Source organism: Cryptotermes secundus, unplaced genomic scaffold (genome assembly GCF_002891405.2).
Source record: "Cryptotermes secundus unplaced genomic scaffold, Csec_1.0 scaffold526, whole genome shotgun sequence".
In the NCBI taxonomy this organism is placed as follows: Eukaryota; Metazoa; Arthropoda; class Insecta; order Blattodea; family Kalotermitidae; genus Cryptotermes; species Cryptotermes secundus.
Window position 1 is genome coordinate 364,032 of NW_019721013.1, and position 22,787 is coordinate 386,818.

Genomic DNA, 22,787 nt, shown 5'->3' on the forward strand with positions numbered 1-22,787 from the left:
CTTAGTGAGGCATACAGACTTTCAATCAATGAGCATAATATAAAGGTTAAAAAGAATGGATTTCATTTTTAAATGAATAGATTAAGCTTGAACTGTAACAATTTAGGTTAAAGTAAGTAAAAAATGTTTGATTTTGTTCTTTTAGGATTTTATCAAGTTTCTGAATAAATTTCCTTTTTATACATGTTTGTTTCCTACAATTTTAAAACAAAGGCTACAAATTTTCTGGTGCAGCACCCCCCCTAATTTTAGCTACGAGCCGCCACTGTTAAACATTTAAAATGATAAATGCAACATTTCACTTAAAGTGTAGTAAATTTGGAAAAACTGGAGTTTATTTTTCTAATGTTCACGCTACATTCAGAAACGTATATAGAATCAGTGTATTGATCCACACTGCTTCAAAAATGATTTCTTGGTATAGTAAGCCTATGAAAATTAAGAATAATAGCATCATATTATCTAAGAAATTCAGCTGGGTGTGTTAGTTGTGAAAACATTCCACAAAGTCCCACGTCACATCAGTACACAGTTTTGACACAGAACACACCGTTTCTGTTGTCTTGATTTCTTTGCAGTTGGTAAAATCTTGGTTATAAAATATCTTTCTCTTAGACGGGGCACTGTTTTGTCGGATGAATGTTGACCTGGCACTTTGTGTTCTACAGCATCAGCATATTTCACAGAGAGTCCCTCAGTTAACTGAATTCTGATTGACAATTGATCTATTCTTTTCCTTGTGTTATTCCTACATAATATCATTGCATTCAGATATTTTCCTTTTGTCCCTTATAATTCTGCATATTCTCCCAATGGATGTTTGTGCTATGCTCGATTCTGTCATTTACCACAGAATCGAGAAAAGCACAAACATCCATTTTTAGTGTCAAATTCCAAATCTCATAAAACTTTGGACTAATTTGGTTTGAAGTAAATATATCCTCCACTGGTCATCAAGAAACACAGCTAGCAACTTAGCTGCTCGTGGCTGGCCTTGTCAGCTAAAACCAGACTGCATGATGCGTATTTATAGAACAAAGGGGAATTACAGCAGTACCATTTATATAGCGAACTGTTTATCGTTTGCTACATGCCAGTCATAACACTTCTTAGAGTCAACATCACGTCTCAAAGTCGCAGATTCTCCACGCTTTCTCATGGTTACGAATTCCAATCTAGAAGCAACACTGGTCAGAATAAGCCTCAAGATAATTGACTTTTCATTCGATCAGCACCCAAGGAAGCACACAGTATCGATCTAATGTATTTAGTTCATAAGAATTCCCCTAGGGGCGAGGATAGATTTGTATGGTATTAAGCACACCAAGTGCTGAGGTAGAAAACTTTTTCAAAGAATTCAAATGTAATACAACTGCCGCAGAAAGTTCAAAGCGGGCAGTGAATATATGAAATGATAGCCTGAAATTTCCTCTTTAATTTCATAGCAAAAGAATTATTTTACATGAAAAATAACATTTCAAAATACAAGCTGAACCTTAGTGTTGCACTACGTGTGCCAGGTATGGACTTCGGCGGCATGTATCAGAAGCCGCTGGCGCGCCATGGACAGACTATGGCACTGAGGGGTTAAAGCAATATGTAAGTACTGTGGTACAGTTTCCAAGTGTGATTCAAATCCTCATTCCCAATATTTATGTTTCAATTGCATAAGTAGATCTCTTAGCATGAGCACTATTCCTTCTTTAGAGTTTCAGCCACTACATACTGTGACACTGATACTGCAGACAACCATACCGTGTGGAGAACAGCTACTCCATACACCAGAAAACGTGCAAGACAGAAACCAAGTCAGCAGGGGAAGGTACATCTGTATAATCTGAAAGCTAACATTTCATAACACGATTCACTCTGCTTTATCTTGACGCACGGCACTGGACTCCAGCACTTCTGGACGTCAGGATGATGCAGCCTCAGGGCAAAGCATGACCTTCTGAATACTGTACTTACTTCTGGTGTTGAGAAGAGTGCAAGCCAATCTGGATTGATCAGTGAGCGGAAGCCCTTGAAGAAAGCAGCTGTCTGATCTTTAATCTGCGTGTGCATTCTGAAGTGGGCCATTAAATGGATGTAATTAATTCTGTTGAGGAAAGATTAAACAATAGTACAATTACTGGTAAGTATATTTAAGGTACAATGAACAATTCAACACTTTTCTGACAACACAAATTTGAGTTACTTGTTCTCATTGGTGACAGGAATTGCTTTTCCTCCGGGAACCAGCTCATGTGTAACCAGCCTCCCAAGGCAGTCTTCATCCACAGAGAATGTCAGATCCAAATCTTGCACGTCACCCTGGTGGTGCTTCACAAAAGTGAGACTGCGGTACAGCTCTCGGTCGAGCGATGGCAGTTCATCCATGGAACTGTACAGGGCCTGGTGCTGTTGCCCCAGCAACTGGCTCAAGAAAAATGAAGCAAAGGGAACATCTACTACGATGCCCTGCAACAGAACAATACTCACCATCTGCATCTTCGACAAAAATGTAACTTATTAGGATAGCTGGTCTGTGGTTGAGTTCTTTCATCTGTGAAACTGTACACTGGTTAGCACCTGCCTGTTGCAGTATGCAGTCTCTATTTGGTGTGTTACAGACTTTGCTAGTGTCCCACTGGAGAACGAAGTTACATACTGACACCCTAGGTGCTGGGATGCCACAGAGATTATGTTCAAAGATGATGAGCACTGCTTTCTGGGGTGTGACGCCATGCAGTTTGGTAGAAGTGCAACCACATTTTGGAGGAATGTACTGCCTCCATCTCTCACTTGTTCACTGGTTGCTTGTTTGACTTACACTTCAACTCTGAAGTGTCAGTATGTCTGCCTGAAATGCAGCAAATTCCTACCAGACTATATGGCATCCCAAATGACAGTACTCTTCATAGTCACTGTTGCAACTGCAAATCATCAAATTTAGTCATTTGGTGATTGTGAGACACCACACTGAACGGTGTTTAATTGTGCCTGTCTGATACATAAACCACAACATTTACGAAATGGGTTCTAGTGACATCTTCAGATGGAGAGGAACATATGACAGATGAGGCAGGAACTTGATTTTTAAATATCAGATGAACTTGCTACATGAAAGCCACAGTCACCTCATAAACAGCCTTCCCAAGCATGCGTCCAACGAACTCAAACAGCTGCAGATGATTGTCTTGCATGTACGATGTAGGTGACGGATACAGCCTCTCTTCATTCGTCACTCGAAACAGATTTAGGGATGGATCAAACACTCTCTTTATTGTTTCTTCTAGGAATTCTGAAAGAGAAGCTTGGTATCATGAAAGAAATCCTTATGCAATATGAAAAGTTTAACCAGTACTTTGCAGTCACTAGAGCCCATCATAGTGTCATGTCATGGCGTTAACTACAGATGGAGTTTGGATTGGTAATCAGATTTACTGCACACTTTTGCAAATCATTATCACACACAGACCAGTCTTCTCAATCATGGTCTTCACTAGCCGTTGATTGGTAGTGGCTTCCAACACCAGGTGTTCCCCTTCCTCTGGGTTCCCAAACTATCCTTGGCCTCAGCTATTGCAACTCTCAACTGACTGTCTGTCTCTAGACTGCTTAGTTTGCCAACCTGTCCTTGTTGTTTAGCCCCGGCATGGACTGTATATAAAACACTGTCTTCTATTGTTGTGTTCGTGTGTTGGGGTGACACATGATCGCTACAATGCCATTGCTAGAATAGCACCACCACATATTTAATGCACTGTCACTTAGCAATGCACATTGCTTCCCTGATTAAATTATTCCAGCTTTCAGCAGACATGTCACAATAACAAACCAGAGGCAGTGAAATTTTTCAAAATTATGGCTTTGTGGAATGAGATGCGGTGCAGTTTGGTAAACATGCCTGCCATATTACTGAAGCAGATGACAGCGCTATGCTCTTATGTGCATCAACATCACAAGTGGGACACTTCTGAATGACTTTTGTGATATGTTACATCATTAAATAGCACTCAGGTTAAGTTTTATATAAGTTTTTACTGAGGAATTTTGCATTAAAAACCCCTTATTTGTAGTAAATCTGCATCTCAGTTTCAAACTTCCATGACTCCTTAATCTTTCAAAACTGAATCCAGGCTAAAAGAACTCTTCTTGTTTAGAATCATTTGATTAACAGACCCATGAAGTTCAACAGACTCCTCCTGAACCACTCTGTACATTACATTTAAATCAACTGACACTGTGCATGCCATTTGATTTTTTTGGTGAAACTTCTATCTGAACGCAATTTTAGGTGTTTCATAAAATTCTCATAACTGTCCTGATTCATTCCAAAACAAACTTTTTATAGCTAATGCAATTTCTGGAGATTTCACAGTGGCTAAAGTTGATAAAATCTTCTCGAGCTAACAGCTGTGTCATATGATTAAAAAATTATCAAACTTTCAGGGACCATCTCTGGCCTCATGTGAGAATGTAAAATTTAACCATCTGACAAGGTTGAGAGCCTGAGATGATTTTATGAATTTTCACAGCAACCAACTTAATGCAGAGTGAGAACAAATGATCTTTACGCTGTCACGAATTTATTTTGAAGCAATCAGGGAAGATGCAACATCCATACATTTATACATTAAACTACATCCATCAACTTTCGTTTTACGACTCAGAAGTGTTTCATATACGCACTGCTAGTAACTCTGTACACATCATGTTAGTATTCCAGTTCTGTTAGCAGAAACCGCAGCAAAGGCTTTGAGAGTGGATCAACTCCAAATTGCATCTAACAGCATTATTGCAGTCACTTCACATTTGGTTTTAATGAACTATGTAACGCACTTTGCTTTTGCAGAGGTGACATCACCTTCTTGCCTGCAGTGCCCCTGGTGGCAAATCACTGAAAGTGGAGGAGCACACTTTGATTCAAAACTGCTAGTTTTAATCTAACATCTGAAAGTATAGATGTACACATTTACCTGACTGTTTCACAATAAATTTCCAAAACCGTGATCATATGTCCTCACCCTGTACAGTTATAAGATACATATAACAAATATATGTGATACATCGCTGAACAGCTCAGTGAAACTGAAGCTCATGTAACATGGCCAGCTTCCCATCCTGAAACATGCCAAAGTGCGGTGGGATTTTAACAAAACAATGTACTCTGCATCACAGCATGAAGTAAGTAAGGAACAAGTAAGGTAGAGGTATCCCTGGAACAGGGTGTGAAGGCCTATAGGGTTGTGAGATGTTGAGGATCCCACATTTTCTAGACAATTGGCTCACAGATGGCGGTGAGGCTGTCAGCCTTATGCGCCGGCTGCCCTTTACCCCCAGGAATATTCCTGGTACTCGTTTCTGTTAGAGGCTGAGTGAACCCCAGGCCATAGTGTGCCTGGAAGGATTTTCTTTTATTGCTAGTGGGGTGGGACTAAGTCCCTTGTACTGCAGCCACATCTGGCCTATTGTACCAGCCCCAGATGATACATGAGGGTGATTGTGGAGCAATTGGTGGAATGAAGATTGGCAGGGGAAACCGAAGTACTTGGAGAAAAACTACCCAGTGCCACTTTGTTCACCACAAATCCCACTTGACCAGACCGGGGATCGAACCAGGGCTGCCGTGGTGGGAAGCCAGCGACTAACCACTTCAGCTACAGTGCGGAAAGGCTGGAAGGATTAGGTAAATTGAAAAAAATTCACCTCATCAGGATTCGATCCCGCGACCTTCCGGCTTTTAGCATAGTGCCTAAACCAACTAAGCTACCGCGCGCCCCCTTCACAGCATGAAGAGCTAAAAGAAAAAAAAAACAAGCTGAATAGAATTTCATACCTTTGAAGACTCCATCCTGATCAATTCCTGCTTCATCTAGACCCTGTTCGTTGATGAACCTGACCCTGATCACTCCTTTCAGAGCCTGTGGGGGCAGCAGTGCAAGCTGCCTGTACCCATCCTCCACAATGCGACACCTGCGTCACAGCAGACACAGCATTGCCATTACATAATGATGTCATTATCAAAACTTTACAGTATCAGCTTCAACATCCACATATTCTGCATTCTGCCCACATTGTGTATTTATGTGTTCCATATGATTCTCACAATAAACAGTCATTATTTCCCTAAACACTATTAACCAGTTGGGCTTTGTAGCGGAGACATAATGTGCTTCCTGTGAGGTACAAACTGAACTCTGCATTCTGCTCACACAGTGTATTTATGTGTTCCGTTAGGTTCTCACAATAAGCAGCGATTATTTCCCTAAACAGCATTAACTGGTTGGTCTTTGTAGCTGAGACGTAATGTGTTTCCTGTGAGGTACACACTGAACTCTGCATTCTGCCCACACAGTGTATTTGTGTGTCCTGTATGGTTCTCACAATAAACAGCGATTATTTCCCTAACAGCATTAACCGGTTGGTCTTTGTAGCAGAGAAGTAATGTGTTTCCTGTGAGGTACGAACTGAACTCTGCATTCTGCCCACACAGTGTATTTGTGTGTTCCGTATGATTCTCACAATAAACAGCAAATATTTCCCTAAACAGAATTAACCAGGTGGTCTTTGTTATGGAGACAGAACATTTCCTCTGAGGTACAAATTGAATGTGTATATATTATTTATTTTAATTCCAGGCTTCAAAAAGGAGAGAGGGAGCTGCATGACTCCCACAATCATGAGACAGTAGAATATGGTCATGAGCCATTTGGGACTCGGAACCAAGACTGACTGTGCTGGCAAGGGCAGGCAGCAATTTACCATACCAGATTAGGCTTCAAAGGCTCTAATAATGTATATGAAATTCAGCAGTTTATTCTTGGATTTAATATAATGCGACATGTTGACCCCTACCCCCCCCAGCAGTGACGCGGCNCAAAAGAATCTGTCATCACAATATTTATTTTATCTAATAAACTTTTGCCACCATTTTCATTATTTCTGTTAAAAATGAATTAATGGGGCCAAAGTTCTACTAAGTAGTACAGTTCAGCAACAGAACATTTAAATATTATGTTATTATGAAGCTGCATTTTAACACTAGGCTAAGAGTTTCTATGGATTTGTACAGGAAATGTTTGATGCTGGACCTGCTAAACTACACACAGTAGTGTGACACTTCACTGGTAACTGCTGAAGAGATTAGTTCATATGAAATGAGCAAATCGGCCTTCACAGTTTATAGGGACATAATGTGAAATGCCAAAACGAAAATATTGTCACATATAAAGGGTTAATATGACTAATAATTCTGGGTTCTGGATTTGATGATTGGATTTACTGACCACTATTACAATTACACTTGATTATAAGAGTTCACACACTGAACACCTCCTGGATAATGAATCTCTCACTGCTATCTTGATCTCCAGCTGGTCTCTACTCCTCGAATTCACTACTTGTTATCATTGCTAGGCTGCCAGCATAGAATACATTAACTTCAAGGGTTCCACTACTGCATTTCATGTCCGCACTGAATTGGACACACCTGCAATACTGTGGTAACCAACTCCATTGTCCAACAATAGCTTAATGCTCAGTAAAGTGTTTAGATAACCGTTGCCTAGCAATATGTAACAATATGAATATCCTCATGAAATGATATACTGTAATTCTGTCATACAATTTAACCCAGTATTATCCCATGTCAAAAGGATTCCACTGCCAATTTACAAATTTACTGTCATGTTCATGGTAGCACAGTTGGTTGAGGCGCTGCCGCGGGATCGAATACCGCTAAGGTCATTGGATTTTTCGATGGACCTAATCTTTCCAGCACCATTATGGCTCTGGGACTGACTTAGCCTCTAACAGAAATGAGTACCAGGAATTTTCCTTGGGGGTAAAGAGCAACCGACGCATAAGGCTGACAACCTTACTGCCATCTATGAGCCAAATTTCTAGAATATGTGGAAGCCTTGACCTCTCACACCCTTATGGGCCTCCATGGCCTGTTACAGGGATAGCTTTACCTTTTACTGTCATGTTAGAACAGTATACTGACTGTTACATCCTAGCCCCTCACACTGTTTAATACATCTTCCAGTAGTTTACACGCAATAACAAATGACAACAATTCTTTATTTGCCACTATCAAAGTGTCTGTTCTTAAATTCCTGCAAAACTTAATCTGCAGCTGCTAGGAGTGAACTTGGAAATGAAAATGACAAGAACACCAGGACTTACTGTAGCATCCTATTTTGGAGAGAAAGCTGATCATGAAACAATAACTTATCTTCTAACAAAATTTAGCACCTAAAGAGAAAATGAGCACATTACCTATGCACAGTAATGAGAGTTGACTGTGGTGAGACACAGGCCGATTCAGTAAGCCCAAGCACTGTCTTCTCATTTGCCACATATCTTCGAAACAACTGAACCCTCTCCTCATGGGGAATGATATGTGGCATTTTCTGAAGGAGTACCTGTAGCAATATCAATATAGCTTTGTGAGATAACAGTTTTATAGAATCCCATGTAATCTGGTACATAGGTATAAACATTTTAATTGAGTCTGATTTCTCCATCTTCAGTGCATGTTCTTCCAAAATATTGGTACCTACCTACCAGACTACACAGTGTCACATTCGAGAAGACTGTGCCTTAACATTCGCCACTGTAGATACCTGAAATCTTCTAACATAAAAAGGGGGGGGGGAACACAACAACAACAACAACAAAAAAACAGACAAACAATATGACGAGATAGAGAAATGTAAGTAAAACTTGTTGATTTTTAACATTCTCAAATCTGCATAACAATTCCAACATCTGCATGTATAACAGTTATTTTTAAAAGGAGAAACACTGGAAACATCACACAGCAGAATTTCAAAATTCTGAATCCCCCTACAGTCCCCCTGTAACACTGGTACACACCTACTGGAATGGTGATTGGTGTCACAGCCCACATGACCTCGACAATAAAACCACTGTCAAGCAACAGCCTCACCTTCAAAAGCTGCCTCACACATCACCTATGCAACTGTGAGGCTCTAGGCAAATTAACATCCTGTAATAGGGGATTCCATTTTATGAAGCCAAGTGATAATCAAAACGCAACATTAAGCAAATGAACTTCATTCAAAGAAGAAAGGCTCCCACACACAGACGCGATACGATTCGGGACGATATAGCACTCGGGACGAAAGCGGCTGTTTACCGAGTAGGCCGCGCACACAGATGCGACACTCGGGAACTCGGGAATCTTTGACACCCGATAACCAGCTGGCCATGACTCACACTCAGTCAGTATCTATACGTACGTGAAAAGACATGGGTAGCCAAATGGAGCAAATAATAGAGTTCGTCAAAGAAAATGCTTTATTGTACGATACTCGTCATCCGATGTGCAAGGATTCACGTGCTAAGGATAGAAAGTGGAAGGAATTGGCTGTTACAATGAACAGAGACAGCAAGTAGAAATATTTGTATATATTTATATAGGGTTAAGTATACAGTAACTGTGGGCATTCTTAGTTTAGGCTATGCACCAGTCCCGTTCACTAACACGAATTCCAGGAGCAGTCATCTAGTTGAAGTACGCAACAAACCGCTCTCTAATGGCGTAGCTAACNCCGAAATACCGAGGCGATATACCGACTGCGATAATATCGCGTTCCTCGGAGTACCGCGCCAGTGTGCGGACCTCCATTTACCGCAATGTAATTAGATATCTTCCCGTACCGTACCGAGCTGAGTATCGCGTCTGTGTGTGGGAGCCTTAAGACAGGTACAGAACTAATTTCGGAAAGGGGTACCCAACGGATCTTAGATAGCTGCAATGCAAGAGCTGTTTAACACCCATCAAACACCCGTTGCTTTAAACTAATGTAATGTAAAACCCCATAAAAATACTGTACTTATACTGTTTTCACAAACTGCTGAGTTCATGGATTCATGTTTACACAAGTATTCTTTAATTTGTACTTGGGAGGTACTCAGTTTCAGTCTTGGCTGAGACACTGATGACCATGACTGAAGCTTTGCACTGTTGTCCTTAGTCCCTCCAGGCAAATGCTGTCACAATACCTTGAGCAGACCTAAACTGTTTCTCTTCAAATCCCTTCCTGTTCTTCATTTATCACTCATCACACCAGTCAACATTATACGGACTACATACAGTGTTACAAAATAAGCGAAAGGAAGCCACTACAAAATGTAATATTATGCATGAAGTATACATAGTACATAGTTACTACCAACTGCGAACCTGAGTCACTTTCTTGCCCTTTTCGAGGTCACTGATGAAACTTCCAACACGAAGCTCTTTAATAATCCAGTGACTGTCTATGGTGTAGCTTCGTCTGCAGTCCCGTCGATACAGTACCATAAGCAAAGTGTGGGCTGACTGGAACAGTACGTTGGAACCCAGCCCCTTCACATCTGTCCATTCAAAAGTAACAGTCATTTAAGCAAAAGTGATATGCCCTTCTTAAGTGACTATATTCACATTACTTATTACACTCAACAACTTACCAAATAAATTTCCTAAAACACCTTTGTAAAGGAAGTGGTTCAGGAAAGTAGACATATTTACATAATCTGTCAGCCGGAATGGTTTCTGCTGTTCGTACATTTCCAAGTCATCCAGAATTCTGAAACCATAACGAAGTATACAAATGTAGAAAAATGACAGATGCTATAAAGCTCATACCACTCCATGCACGCTACTGCACAGTGCCACATCTGCCTAAAGGTATGTGGTTAGTATAAATACCAAGAAACAGCAGAACAAGTTGGAATTAGCACATTTTAAGGACAAACAAAGGCAGAATCTCACAGAAGGTGCTGGACATGAAACTAACAGGAAAATGGCGAAAAGGAAGACAAAGATTAAGATGGGAACAACAGATTATAAAAAGATGTCAAAGAGAAGGAAGGAAGAACATAGAATAAATTGGAAAGGAGCTTTGGGAAGACAGAGACAGAAGGACAGGCTTAGTTGCCAGATAACCCACATGAAAGTGGAAATGGCAAAGAAGAAAAAGAAATCAGTTTTTTTTGTTCGCTCAAAATTCCTCTCAAATAACTGACTGCACATTCTGTTCAACCAAATTCAAGTCAAGTCAAACATTTTACTAGATACTACCACTGAATACAATAAAATTCTTTTATTCAACCAGCACATTTCATTTTCCTTATAAGGGCAGAGAAAACCCCTGAAGATGTCAGAGATGTGGCTGAAACATGTTGGGTTGGACACAAAATTCTTTCAATGATCAGGAATATCTCTTTCCATTGGACCCTACTGAGGAGGTTCCTTGCCACCCTTTCACCTGAGGACAGAAACAGATCCAGTTTCTGTTCAGAGTACCAGATGATGGGCAAAGTTCAGAAACTCAGTAATTCCAAGTGTGACATAATGTAGCAGAACCCTCCGGACAGGAAAAGAATCTGTATGAAGTTTCATCTGATAGTACTTATATTGCAAGCAATACAATGGTTATGGGGGGGGGGGGCATGCGCGCATGCACACACACACAAAATGTTCATTTTCTCCCACATTATGACACCACTTAAAAATACAATTGCAAATACAAGAATAAATGAAAATTACCCCCTTGAAACCTGAAGTTCATCTAAATAATATTTAAGAATTCAGTTCCTACCTCACAGAGAACACTGCATCTCCACAACCAGGTAATTAATGCTGTGTAGCGAAACAATCGCTGCTTATTGTAAGAATCATACAAAGCACATGATACACTGTTTGGGTAAAAAGGTGGAATTCTTAACTTAAAATCTCTGGTATGTACAGAAATCACCGTGCTCTGAAAGGTTAATTTGAAAATATATACTCAAAAATTAAAAAAAATATCTACCTGTAAATCAGCAATTATTGAGGCATATCACTGTTCAGATCTTGGAACAAAATTTTATCCAATATCTCTCTTGCAAGGTTAAGTCCATATGTAAACGAAATTATCAGGCATCAGCAGTGTGGGTTCCAGCATAATAAATCAATTTTTTTTTTTCCTTGGCACTACAGCCCCAGTGGGCCTATGCCTACCTCCATGAACTTCTCCGTTCACTTCGGTTTTTCTAGATCTTACACATTCGGTAGGACTCCTTGGGCGGGTGATCAACTCGTCACAAACAAACACAGAAAAACGCACGCACACAAACTAAACACCCAGGCCCTGAGTGGGATTCGAACCCACGATCCCAGTCTCCAAGCGGGCGAAGACAGTACATGGCTTAGACAGCTCGGCTACCGTGACCAGCTAATAAATCAGCTACTGATCAGATTTTTTGCATTCATCAGATACTGGGGAGAAAAATGGCAATACAAGGAAACAGTGCATCAGCTATTCATTTGTTTCAAAAAAGCCTATGATTCAGTTGGGTGGGAAATATTTTATAATACTATTATTAAGTTTAGGGTACCCATGAAACTAGTTAGGATTATTAAAATGTGTTTATATGAAACATATAGTAAAGTCTGTAGACATAAGCACCTGCCCGACACATTGCCTATTCAGAATGGACTAAAACAAGGAGATTCTTTATTGTCATTGCTTTTCAATTTTGCTTTAGAGTACACCATTAGCGAGGTCCAGGAAAAGCAGAGGAAATTAAAATTGAATGGGACACGTCAGCTTCTGGTCTATGTTGACGATGTAAATCTATTGGGAAGTAACATAAATACCAAAAACAAAAAGAGACAGACTCTTAATTGATGCAAGCAGGGATTGGCGTAGCAGTAAACACAGAGAAAACTAAGAATATGTTGGTGTATCGTCACCAGAATGCAGGACAAAATCATAACATAAAGACAGCTATTATATCCTTTGAAAATGTGGCAAACTTCAGAAATTTGGGAATAACAGCAGCAAATCTAAATCTCATTCAAGTTTTTCCTTCAGTTTAACCTCACAACACTGTTGTGCACTAAACAAGAAAAAAATGAGTCACAGAAAAGTGGTGCTGTTATATCACAGATTATGTATTGTTTATATATATTTCAGTTTCCATTCACACTGCCGTAACAACTATAGGGGTCTAACAGAATGTACTACTGAAGTACCACTTTAACTCACGTGACATAATGTGTCATACAGTCACAAAAAAGTATCAGCATCTGGAATTCAGGAGCAGAACATTTTGTGTTGACAGCCAGAAGATCGAGGAATGCTTTGAGGCCACAGTTGGGACCGAGGCTGTTAAGGAACAGCCACAGATTGTATAGGATCTTGTCCTGATAACACAGGCCTGCAATGGAACAAAACAGCTTTGCTTCAGAATGCTGTTGGTAGCTCAGATCAGCATCAAACAATGTAACGATTAACGAACTACAGTTCTCATTCAAATACCACACAGACAACATCAATAATTACAAAAACCAAGCTGTACATCAAAACAACAAGCAACACAGCACAGAATACAACCAACATCGCATGGCATTCAAAGAACAATGAGAAAACCTGAAGAATGTCACAAATGCTTCTCTTTTATGTTTCTCACACAAATATACAATCATGTCCAACACAGGTAGCTGAAAGGTAAAAGTAAATGTATCCCTGTAACAGGCCGTGGTTGTGAGATGTTGAGGTTCCCACATTTTCTATAGACGATCGGCTCATAGATGGCGGCAAGGTTGTCAGCCCTACGCACCGGCTGCCCTTTACCCCCAAGAATATTCCTGGTACTCATTTCTGTCAGAGGCTGAGTCGACCTCAGGGCCACAGTGTGGCTGGAGGAATTAGGTCAACTGAAAAAAATTCAATGACCTCACTGGGACTTGAACCCGTGACTTTGTGGCTTGTAGCATAGTGCCTCAACCAACTATGCTACCGTGTGTAGCAACTTGTTTCATTCCAAGCATGGGGCTGCTGGAATTAGCCACAGGAGCAGCTGCACAGGACACACACCGTCATTATGACCAGCCCCTTCATATAGTCTAATCTAGTGAATCTGATGATCACTACTCGTCAGTTGAATCATATTACTCTATTCTGGGACTGTCACCATCTTGGAGGAGGCAGCAGGCTCTGCTAAACCATCAGTATCCATCTGCCATATAATAATCATAATCACTATCATCATCGGCTCAACAGTCCTGTGTGGACCCTGGCTTCAATCAGCCTTCTCTGTTCATAAGATGGTCTAGCCAGCTGTTGCTTCTTCAGTTTCTGTGGCATTTTTTATCCAAGGTTGAGTTGTCAGCCCAATGCCCAAGCCCAACGCCCAGCAATCCTGGAGGGCCAATGTTGTCTCCCTTAGCCGGTTGGTCAGGTCACAAGCTGGAAGCATCAGGAACTCACTTTTTGCACTCATCTGACTTAGCTATAAAAGACGTTGCCCGGGGGTCATGACATGGACATGCATGCATTGGACTTGGCAGACATAAATGGTGTTACCCAAGATTTTATAGCACACAGCCACCAGCAATACATGCACCCTCAGAACCTCACATTACCCCTTCAATCCCCCCAGTACCACATCCCATTCTACTGTTCACTACTGTGACAATCTGGAATCTCAAGCATTTGCCCAATTTGTGTGGCATGTAGTGTTATGTATAACTGATATGGGGGGGGGGCACTGGCCTGAAAGCTGCAGCATACAACTGACATGCATACTTCACCTGTTAGGATGTCCAGCTTCAGCTGTGTTAGAGTCCCGAGCGCCGTCTGGTAAAGGGAACAGAGCAACGCCACTTTAGTGCACTCAGGACTGCCAAGTTTACGATGGTGCTTAGCAGCATTGGTACGATTTGATCGGTGATCCAGAGCTCGTTTCAGAATATTGCTGCTTCCTCCACCGGCACTAGGCCCCTCAGAACTGTTTTCGGTGACGTTTTCCACCAACTCAGATAAAGTCTGCCCCAGAAGAAGCGATACCATGGGGCCACTCCACAGCATATACAGCTGTGTCTTCACAAAAGGCATCGCCTCATGCAAACTATGGCCCATGCTCTGAGCAAACCATCCTAACACTGGATGCCAGTAGGTCAGGTTCGACTGCTTTGTCACGACGTAATGTTGGCAACTCTCCATCAGTCTTGTCACTACAAACTGTCGGGAGAAGCAGACACCATGCACACACGTTACTAATCCACATAATCATCAATATGGATGTCAATTAAATCATGGGAATGATATAATACAGGTGCTATCCAGCATTTGTCTAGATGACTGAGAAAAGCATTGAGAAACCTCCAATCACGATAGCAAGTGTCTCAACCATAGTCTGAACTGAGCACTTCCCAAACACAAGTCTACAGTGTTACTGCCACGCAGCTCAAACCAATTCCATTAATGAGTATGCCATAACCCAAACATTGCTTCCAGTGAGTGAGCCTGTGTCATACTGAGTGGGCGAGGACACAACTTCCCAGTAATAACTACATTTTTAATACTGATATACGTGTAACTTTCCTGTTTCCGACTGCAAACATATTAGAGACCACTCAAAGAGGCTATGAAATTCATTCTGTACTCTTGACAATATGTACAGCAGCCACAGCTGTTAAAGTGAGGTGCAAGTGTTATGGTAGAATTTTTGGGCGCAATTCTAATATCATTCCATATTTCTTAATTTGAGTGTTTTAAGGTTTTTTTTGAGTGTTTTTTAAGGTTTAAGCCACTATATATTGTGATACTGACAAGGAAAGCAACTATATCCCAGGCAAAGGGTGGTTACTTTCTCTGGTTACAAGAAAAATAAATCATTTTCATGTTTTAATTATTATGCATATTAACTCACACTGTATATTTAATTAAATACATGAATTCTTTTATGACCTTACATCACACGGCAGTATGGGACTAATGGAAACAAAAGTTGATTAATCCAATCTTCTTTCTTTCCACATTTATTCATCATATTTTTATAGGATTTAAACGATAAAACAGGTTCACAAACAGATGGACATAACCTCTCATCTCAACATAAGACACTCCCTTATATATACATGGACACAAATGCCTACATGTGGGAAGAAAGAGCAAAATTAAGCATGAAAATGCAGAAGTCTGGATTTATGAGGCTCTTTTATTTTCACGCTTCCTGTAACTTCAAATAGTGTAATTAAGAACATTCCAAATAACACTGTATAAAACTTCTTGAATATTCTGCACACTGTCCACAGTCAAATTTCTTAAACCACACTATTTAAAAAAAAATGTTCTGTTTGAAAAGAATACCATCTTGCAGTATATACACCCATGTTGTGTGACAATCTAAACATCTTCCGGAGAAAAGCGCTACCTCTGTATTCACAGTAGAGCAGCAAGCCAACTGTGGAGCAAGAGATACTGATATAATGGGAATGGGGCCCTAACCCCAGGTGTCAGAAAGACTGACATGGTGGACAACATCAGAAACATTGGTCACAGACTTTCTCAAATACTCTGTTTAAAAATGTGTAATGTCTTAAGCGCATCCACTACATGAAGCAGAGTACTTCACAACTTGTGTAGGTAACCTTACAGAATGAAAGTCTTGTGTAAGTATGTTTAAATTTCTCACTGGTGCACGAATACTGCAAATACATTAAATACATAATATAGTGACTTTCTAAAGATGACACATCCTTGTAAAAAAAAAGTAAAGCTATCCCTGTAACAGGCCGTGGTGGCCCATAGGGTTGTGAGACGTTGAGGCTCCCACATTTTCTAGACACTCAGCTCACAGATGGCGGTGAGGTTGTCAGCCTTACGCACCAACCACCCTTTAACCCCAGGAAGATTCCTTGCACTCATTTCTGTTAGGGGCTGAGTCGACCTCAGGGCCATAGTGCAGCTGGAAGGATTAGGTCAACTGAAAAAATCCAATGACCTCATTGGGACTTGAACCTGTGACCTTCTGTCTTGTAGCATAGTGCCTCAGCCAACTATGCTACCGTGTGCCCTGACACATCCTTGTTCCCATAGTAAATGGAGCATAATCAAAACATTATACAATACGACAAACTTGCTTTCATCAGGCAGTGACAATCATAATTTAATTGCATCACAGAGCACTATAACATTTGAGTGCAGGTTACTACTCACAGTAAAAGCTGGAAAAGCAACATCCTTAAGTGCATCTTCTCTCTGAATGTACGCAAGTTGGATGAGGTTTGCCAGCAGGCAGAGAGCATAATTTCCCTCCAAAGTATTGAACACAATCCTCATATTCTGCTCCGAACTCAGCAGCTCAAGACTCTTTGTGAACACATTGTGGCCAACCAGAACACTGCTGCACTGCAAGCAAAGGTCAGCGCACAGAGTCAGCATGTCACCAAGACTCACGTTACAAAATTCCACTCATAAGAACCTTCATAACAAAGAAAGGGTCTTGTGGATAGTAATACAGTGTGTTCAGTCAAGGAGGAAACTTCACAACACTGCTGACCGGGCCCAATATTCCTCACAGATTGCTGCTGTAACTGTAACGGCGCGCGTTTATCAGTGCTAATGATTCATTCTGCTATCAGCAGTTATAGTATCAATCTGTGAGGAATGTTGCGCCGGGTCAGCGGTGTTGCGAAGTTTCCTCCTTAACCGAACGCACTGTAGCAAGTACACTGGTCATCTGGAAAGTAAAGACCATCTGGTAATTAAAAGTAATAACATTAAAAAATCTTATTTTGTATCATTACTACAGGCATTAAATCATTTTTCTACATAATCCCCATGAAGATTCAGGCACTTGTATTATGTGATGAGTTTCTGTATCTGCTGCCAGTCCACTGAGCCAGTCTTTAACCGTCTTCATCTCTTCATCACTATACATGCACGTGTCATCCAAAAACTGCTTCAAGTGTGTGAACAAATGAAAATCACTTGGAGCCAGATTTGGACTGTTAGGAGAATGGATGAAAAGTCCCAGCCAATGTCAAACAAGTAGCAGATGTTTGCTAGGTATTTACTTTCTGAAAAACCATCATAGGTCTCAAAGACCCCAACATTTCAAAAGTTCAAAGAGTAAGGCAAGCAACAAACCACCTCACCTTGCCATCTGCTTCCTGCTGGTTTTCGGTGTGGCTTACATTCTGACCCTGAAGATTGAGGCTATATGTTCCTCTGAAACACGTGGTTCTCTCTACTCTACACAGCGCTACCACCCACAACACTGTACTCTACATAGTCACTACCACAGTAATCTTAAATGCAACTTTTATGATGAGGCACAATCCCTGATCTTGGCTTGTCATTGGAACACAAACTTGCTCATTCACAATCTGTTCTGAACAGAAATGGTAACGAAGAATTAAAACATTGTCCAGTCATCCTCCCTTATTCTCTGTTGTGGTATGCATCCTCTGTAAGCTGCTGCTAATTTTCAAAAACTTTAAGGGAATTCTCTTATAATATAACAGGGTCTTCAATGGTTACAGCATAATCTGGTGTTTCCAATTACTATAGCCATGTAATTTCAGACAATAACTTAGGTGACTTACATTATATTTGGTTATTCTATGGCCATTTGGGAGTGTAACCCTCAATTATCACAATGGGTCCATGGGAAACAGCGATGACACAATTTCAATGTATGAACCCTCTCCAGAAATGTTAACTATCTGCTTGTAACAAAAATTTTTAAATTTTCATGTAATTAATTCCAAGGAGGAAAGTCATCACTGAGATGAATGACAGCCACTCAACTAGTAAAGAAATCCTTCATTCTTCCATCATAAATCTTTGTACCAACTACGCTGTATTACATTTTGTTAATTTTTCTTCAATGGGGGAACTGCCTTCCCCAATACATCTATAGAACACACACAAGAGTCTTCTCACCTCATGAGCAAGGCCCTGAATATGCAGTATCAACGCAGGTACACTAAGTATGTGAATTAGGAACATTGTCATCAGTTTCTCTGTAAAACCAGCAGACACCAGAGGTCGGAGGGCCAGGGTCAATACTGCTGAGACTGAGACATGTTTTGATGGAATCTTTGCCTTTCCAAGTCCTCGAAGAAGTAGAGACTGCAATATACAAATAAAGTGAACTGTTCAAATCCCTTTATCACCAAATCATCGTGTTCCACTTTTTGACAATTTCAGTATTTCGTGCTCTAGCTCGCATCTTCTAAAGTGAAGATGGAAAATAGCGAAGTACAGGACACTGACAACAAGTTATACACTTTTAGAATTTTAACTAACTCAGTGGAGCGCGGTTCATCTTGACATGCAGTCTCTCAGCTGGTCAATAAATTGCTGGAACCCAAAGGTTTCTTACCATGTTCAGAAAAGGCCAAAAATCGACCCTATCCTGGGCCAGCTGAATCCAGTCCACAGGCTCGAATCATACTTCTACAGCATCCACTTTAATATTATCCTTCCACCAGAGTATAGGACTCCAAAACTTTCTTTTCTCTTCAAGTTTTCTGCCTGAAGGTTTGTATGCATTTCTCATTCCTCCCATGCAAGCTATATGTCTATCAGTTCTCAATGTCTATGGACTGGATTAAGCTGGCTCTGAATAGGGTCCTATGGCATACTATTCTGAACATTCAAATTCCAGAAAACCCTAGGGATTTCTTGACCAACTGAGTGACTATCAGACTAATGTCTAGGTACCTTTAATGTAAGATAGAATCCCTTTGTGAAGAGATGTCCCAGGACATTGGCACAAAGTTGATTGAGTCCTGGCTTCAGTACTTCCATGTGCTTTGCACGCAAGAGATTCCAAGTGTTGGTCGAGGTGAACGTGACTAAAGTGCGCAAGTACAGAAGTATAACACGCATATCCGTCAGAAATTCTGGCCGAAGTTCGTCCAAGTAACAACAGCATTTCCACAGGACGTCCTTCACATGTGCAATCCACGCTATGGCATATTCTTTGTTCAACGCAACTCCAACGTAGCTTAGTTTTATGGAACTGGATTCCAGGCTTGACACAAGGTACCTGATAACAGTGCAACATATTGCCTTTGTGCAGCACATCAGACATTACAAGAACAAGCAACAAGTCCTGCTTGTTGCAAACACTGTGAAGCTTCCTCTGTAAATGTTGGTATCTACCTCCCAGGCTACATGGTCTCATAATCCAGAACATTAGAAACTTGCATAATTTTACTATCTATTTCTTTGAAAATCATGCTTGACCCTCGGTAACTGTGAAACTCAAATGATATGAATATCTGGCTGATGTCACTTATGTTACTGTACTGCAGCAAATATTCCAATAATCATGTTAATTTTCATGGTACATAAGAGCCAGAATGATGAAGAAATTTTGTGTGCAGTATAAAAGTGATGGAAGAAGACCATTGGGAAGACCAAGGTGTAGGTGGGTGGACAATATTAAAACAGATCTTAGAGAGATACGATGGAGTGGTATGGACTGGATTGATCTGGCTCAGAACAGAGACCGGTGGAGGGCTCTTGTGAACATGGTAATGAACCTTCGGGTTCCATAAAATGCTGGGAAGTTCTTGGGTAGCTGCAGAATTGGTGGCTTCTCAAGAAGGGCTCAGCTCCATGAAGTTAGTTAGTTACTATAAATACTGTTCATTTTCTTTTATGTTATTTTTGTTCCTTTCTTACATGCAGTGAAACATCAATATTTTCAATACCAAAAAGTATTAAACCCCAGACTAGATGTTTATATTCCTTGAGGTTTACCTGCAAAGCTTTTCGAAGCGTTCCTTGTCTCGATCCTTTTTCCAGACAAGCATAAAACGGCAAGCAACTTGGTAAACTTGCAGACATGGCTGAAGCTCTGAATTTTCACTTGAAAACAGCATGTCAAAATCTTGCCTGCAGAATGCAATACATCATAAGGACAAACAGAGACAGGGTCAAACTGAATAATTCTAAGTAGTTACTATAGGATTCTGATGATGGTGTATAACACACAGCGATATTGGGTTTTCGGACTTTATCTATCGTCCTGGTTTTTAAGATAACTAAGAAAAACACGACGTTTCAGAAGCTGGATCTGTTTCTGCCCTCAGGTGAGGGAAAACACCTATTCTGTTAATTAATTAAGCATCACGCCATGAAAATGTATGAGGAATTAGACATGTAATTCCATGTGTTCTTAACCTCAGCATTACATGGAGGTGAGCAGTTTGCTTCATATCATGACTGCTTTACACCTGAAGAGTCCTTGATACCCACTGGACATGTTAGGTGGTCCCCAGTGCTGGTCTGGATGCAGTGGAGAACAGAATAATCTCGTGCCCCAACCAGGAATTTAATATGTAAATATTAAAATGAACTGCACAATTAGAAGCTTAATATTCATCAGAAGATCTGAAAGTAAGACATCACTTGCGAAGAAGTGGTAGTATGGAAGGATAATATTAAATTGCATCTTAAAGAAACTTGGTGTAAGAGTGTAGACTGGACTCACCTGGCTCAGAACAGGTCTTGTGATGGGCTGTTACAAACACAATAATGAACCTTTGGGTTTCATAAAACGAAGGGATTTTCTTGGCCAGCTGAGTAACTGTCAGTCTTTCATGAATAACTCTACTTGATGGAGTTAGCAATGTTCATTAAATATAATTTCAAATATCAAGCAGAAATGAATATGCCATCTGTTCACTACAAAAAACAGACTATATTCTTGGCAAGAGAAAACTGTTCATGCACTGAGAATGGCTGAAAGAATTCTTGAATACTTGTAACAAAAGGGAGAATATGCCCATGTGGTCCAGTCACTTGCTTAATGGATTGAGATGCTTAGTTTGTATTCACAACACAAGACTTAATCTGTCATTCTTAACCTAATCAAGTACATCAGTTATACCTGTCTCCTATATATATAAACACTTACAGAATACATCCAGAAAACTTCCTTCTCGCAAGCCATCCCCGAACGTGGGCCTGAATAATTGTAGCGGCCCATTCCCTTTTCTTCTCATGTGCTCTTTCTTCTCGAGCTGCCTTTGTCTGCTTCAGGAAGCTCCCTTTTGTTGACTCAGTCTTATTGAACATTTTTAAATTTGTAGCCAAAACTAATTTCCTTTTGTGGGTATACCACTCGAAGGAACCTTATTCTGTACATGGATAGAAAATGTCACGATACGATCTAGTTCCGCAGTAGATTTCAACATTCTAAGAGTTCTGCATATTACAAAATCAACACCTGACAAAACTTACTGCTCCGCTCAAACTTACAATTTGTTAAACGTTCTCGACGCTCTGGACCGCTCACCATTTCGTTCCCGAAATTAATTATTTTGATTACCAATTTCTTCCCTTAACAGCAGCAACATAAAACTCCATCTGCCATTTCTGTCAGTCTAAATTTAATGTGCCATCTCTGAAATATTGGGGAACTATTTACTATCGGCTGCAAGCGTTACGGTCGGCATTACAGCACTACGCTGCTAACTATAGGCTAACTTCCTTTTCTAAGTTAATCGAAAAACTTATGTATGTAAGACTTATTAAGCAAATCGAGACAAATAATATGTTGGCCCAAGAACAATATGGTTTCAGGTCTCATTCTTCGACTGAGCAGGCGGCCTTTTCATTGATAGATAGCATCCTGCATGCTATGAATAATAAGTTAATGGTAGGAGGTATATTTTGTGATCTTCAGAAAGCGTTTGACAGCGTTTGACTCTGTCAATCACAAAATATTATTGGACAAGTTAATATTTTATGGAATAGAAGGAAAATTTAAAACACTCATAGAATCTTAACTAACGGATAGATATAAAAAATTTGTAATAGGTAACAGATTTGACTGAAGAAGCTCTTCTGATGGGAAGTACTTAAGTTCGGTGTTCCTCAAGGATCAATCCTTGGTCCGCTTTTTTTCCTACTTTATATTAATGACTTGCCTTCAATAATCAACAAAAACAATAATATAGTACTTTTTGCAGATGACACAAGTATTATAGTAACTGA

The 22,787-nt window shown here is 40.3% G+C and overlaps 1 protein-coding gene across 2 annotated transcripts in view; it reads right to left on the reverse strand.

Moving 5' to 3' along the window:
* The window catches only part of LOC111875281 (ubiquitin-protein ligase E3B), a 33,465-nt gene extending 11,311 nt beyond the window's left edge, over nucleotides 1–22,154 (reverse strand). Inside the window, exons 1-15 of one of the 2 annotated variants that reach the window (XM_023871391.2) lie at nucleotides 22,050–22,154; nucleotides 21,706–21,928; nucleotides 20,547–20,681; nucleotides 19,500–19,827; nucleotides 18,717–18,905; nucleotides 16,986–17,177; nucleotides 14,576–15,005; nucleotides 13,029–13,200; nucleotides 10,465–10,583; nucleotides 10,199–10,371; nucleotides 8,266–8,411; nucleotides 5,822–5,958; nucleotides 3,120–3,283; nucleotides 2,198–2,460; nucleotides 1,969–2,098 (exon numbers count right to left, since the gene is read on the reverse strand). In XM_023871391.2, the coding sequence (XP_023727159.1) occupies nucleotides 1,969–2,098; nucleotides 2,198–2,460; nucleotides 3,120–3,283; nucleotides 5,822–5,958; nucleotides 8,266–8,411; nucleotides 10,199–10,371; nucleotides 10,465–10,583; nucleotides 13,029–13,200; nucleotides 14,576–15,005; nucleotides 16,986–17,177; nucleotides 18,717–18,905; nucleotides 19,500–19,827; nucleotides 20,547–20,681; nucleotides 21,706–21,866 (2,739 nt within the window). In that variant the 5' untranslated portion in view covers nucleotides 21,867–21,928; nucleotides 22,050–22,154. Of the gene's footprint in view, nucleotides 1–1,968; nucleotides 2,099–2,197; nucleotides 2,461–3,119; nucleotides 3,284–5,821; nucleotides 5,959–8,265; nucleotides 8,412–10,198; nucleotides 10,372–10,464; nucleotides 10,584–13,028; nucleotides 13,201–14,575; nucleotides 15,006–16,985; nucleotides 17,178–18,716; nucleotides 18,906–19,499; nucleotides 19,828–20,546; nucleotides 20,682–21,705 lie in introns of both variants that reach the window. The other variant, XM_023871390.2, reaches the window with a different exon arrangement.
* Nucleotides 22,155–22,787: the final 633 nt, after the last annotated feature.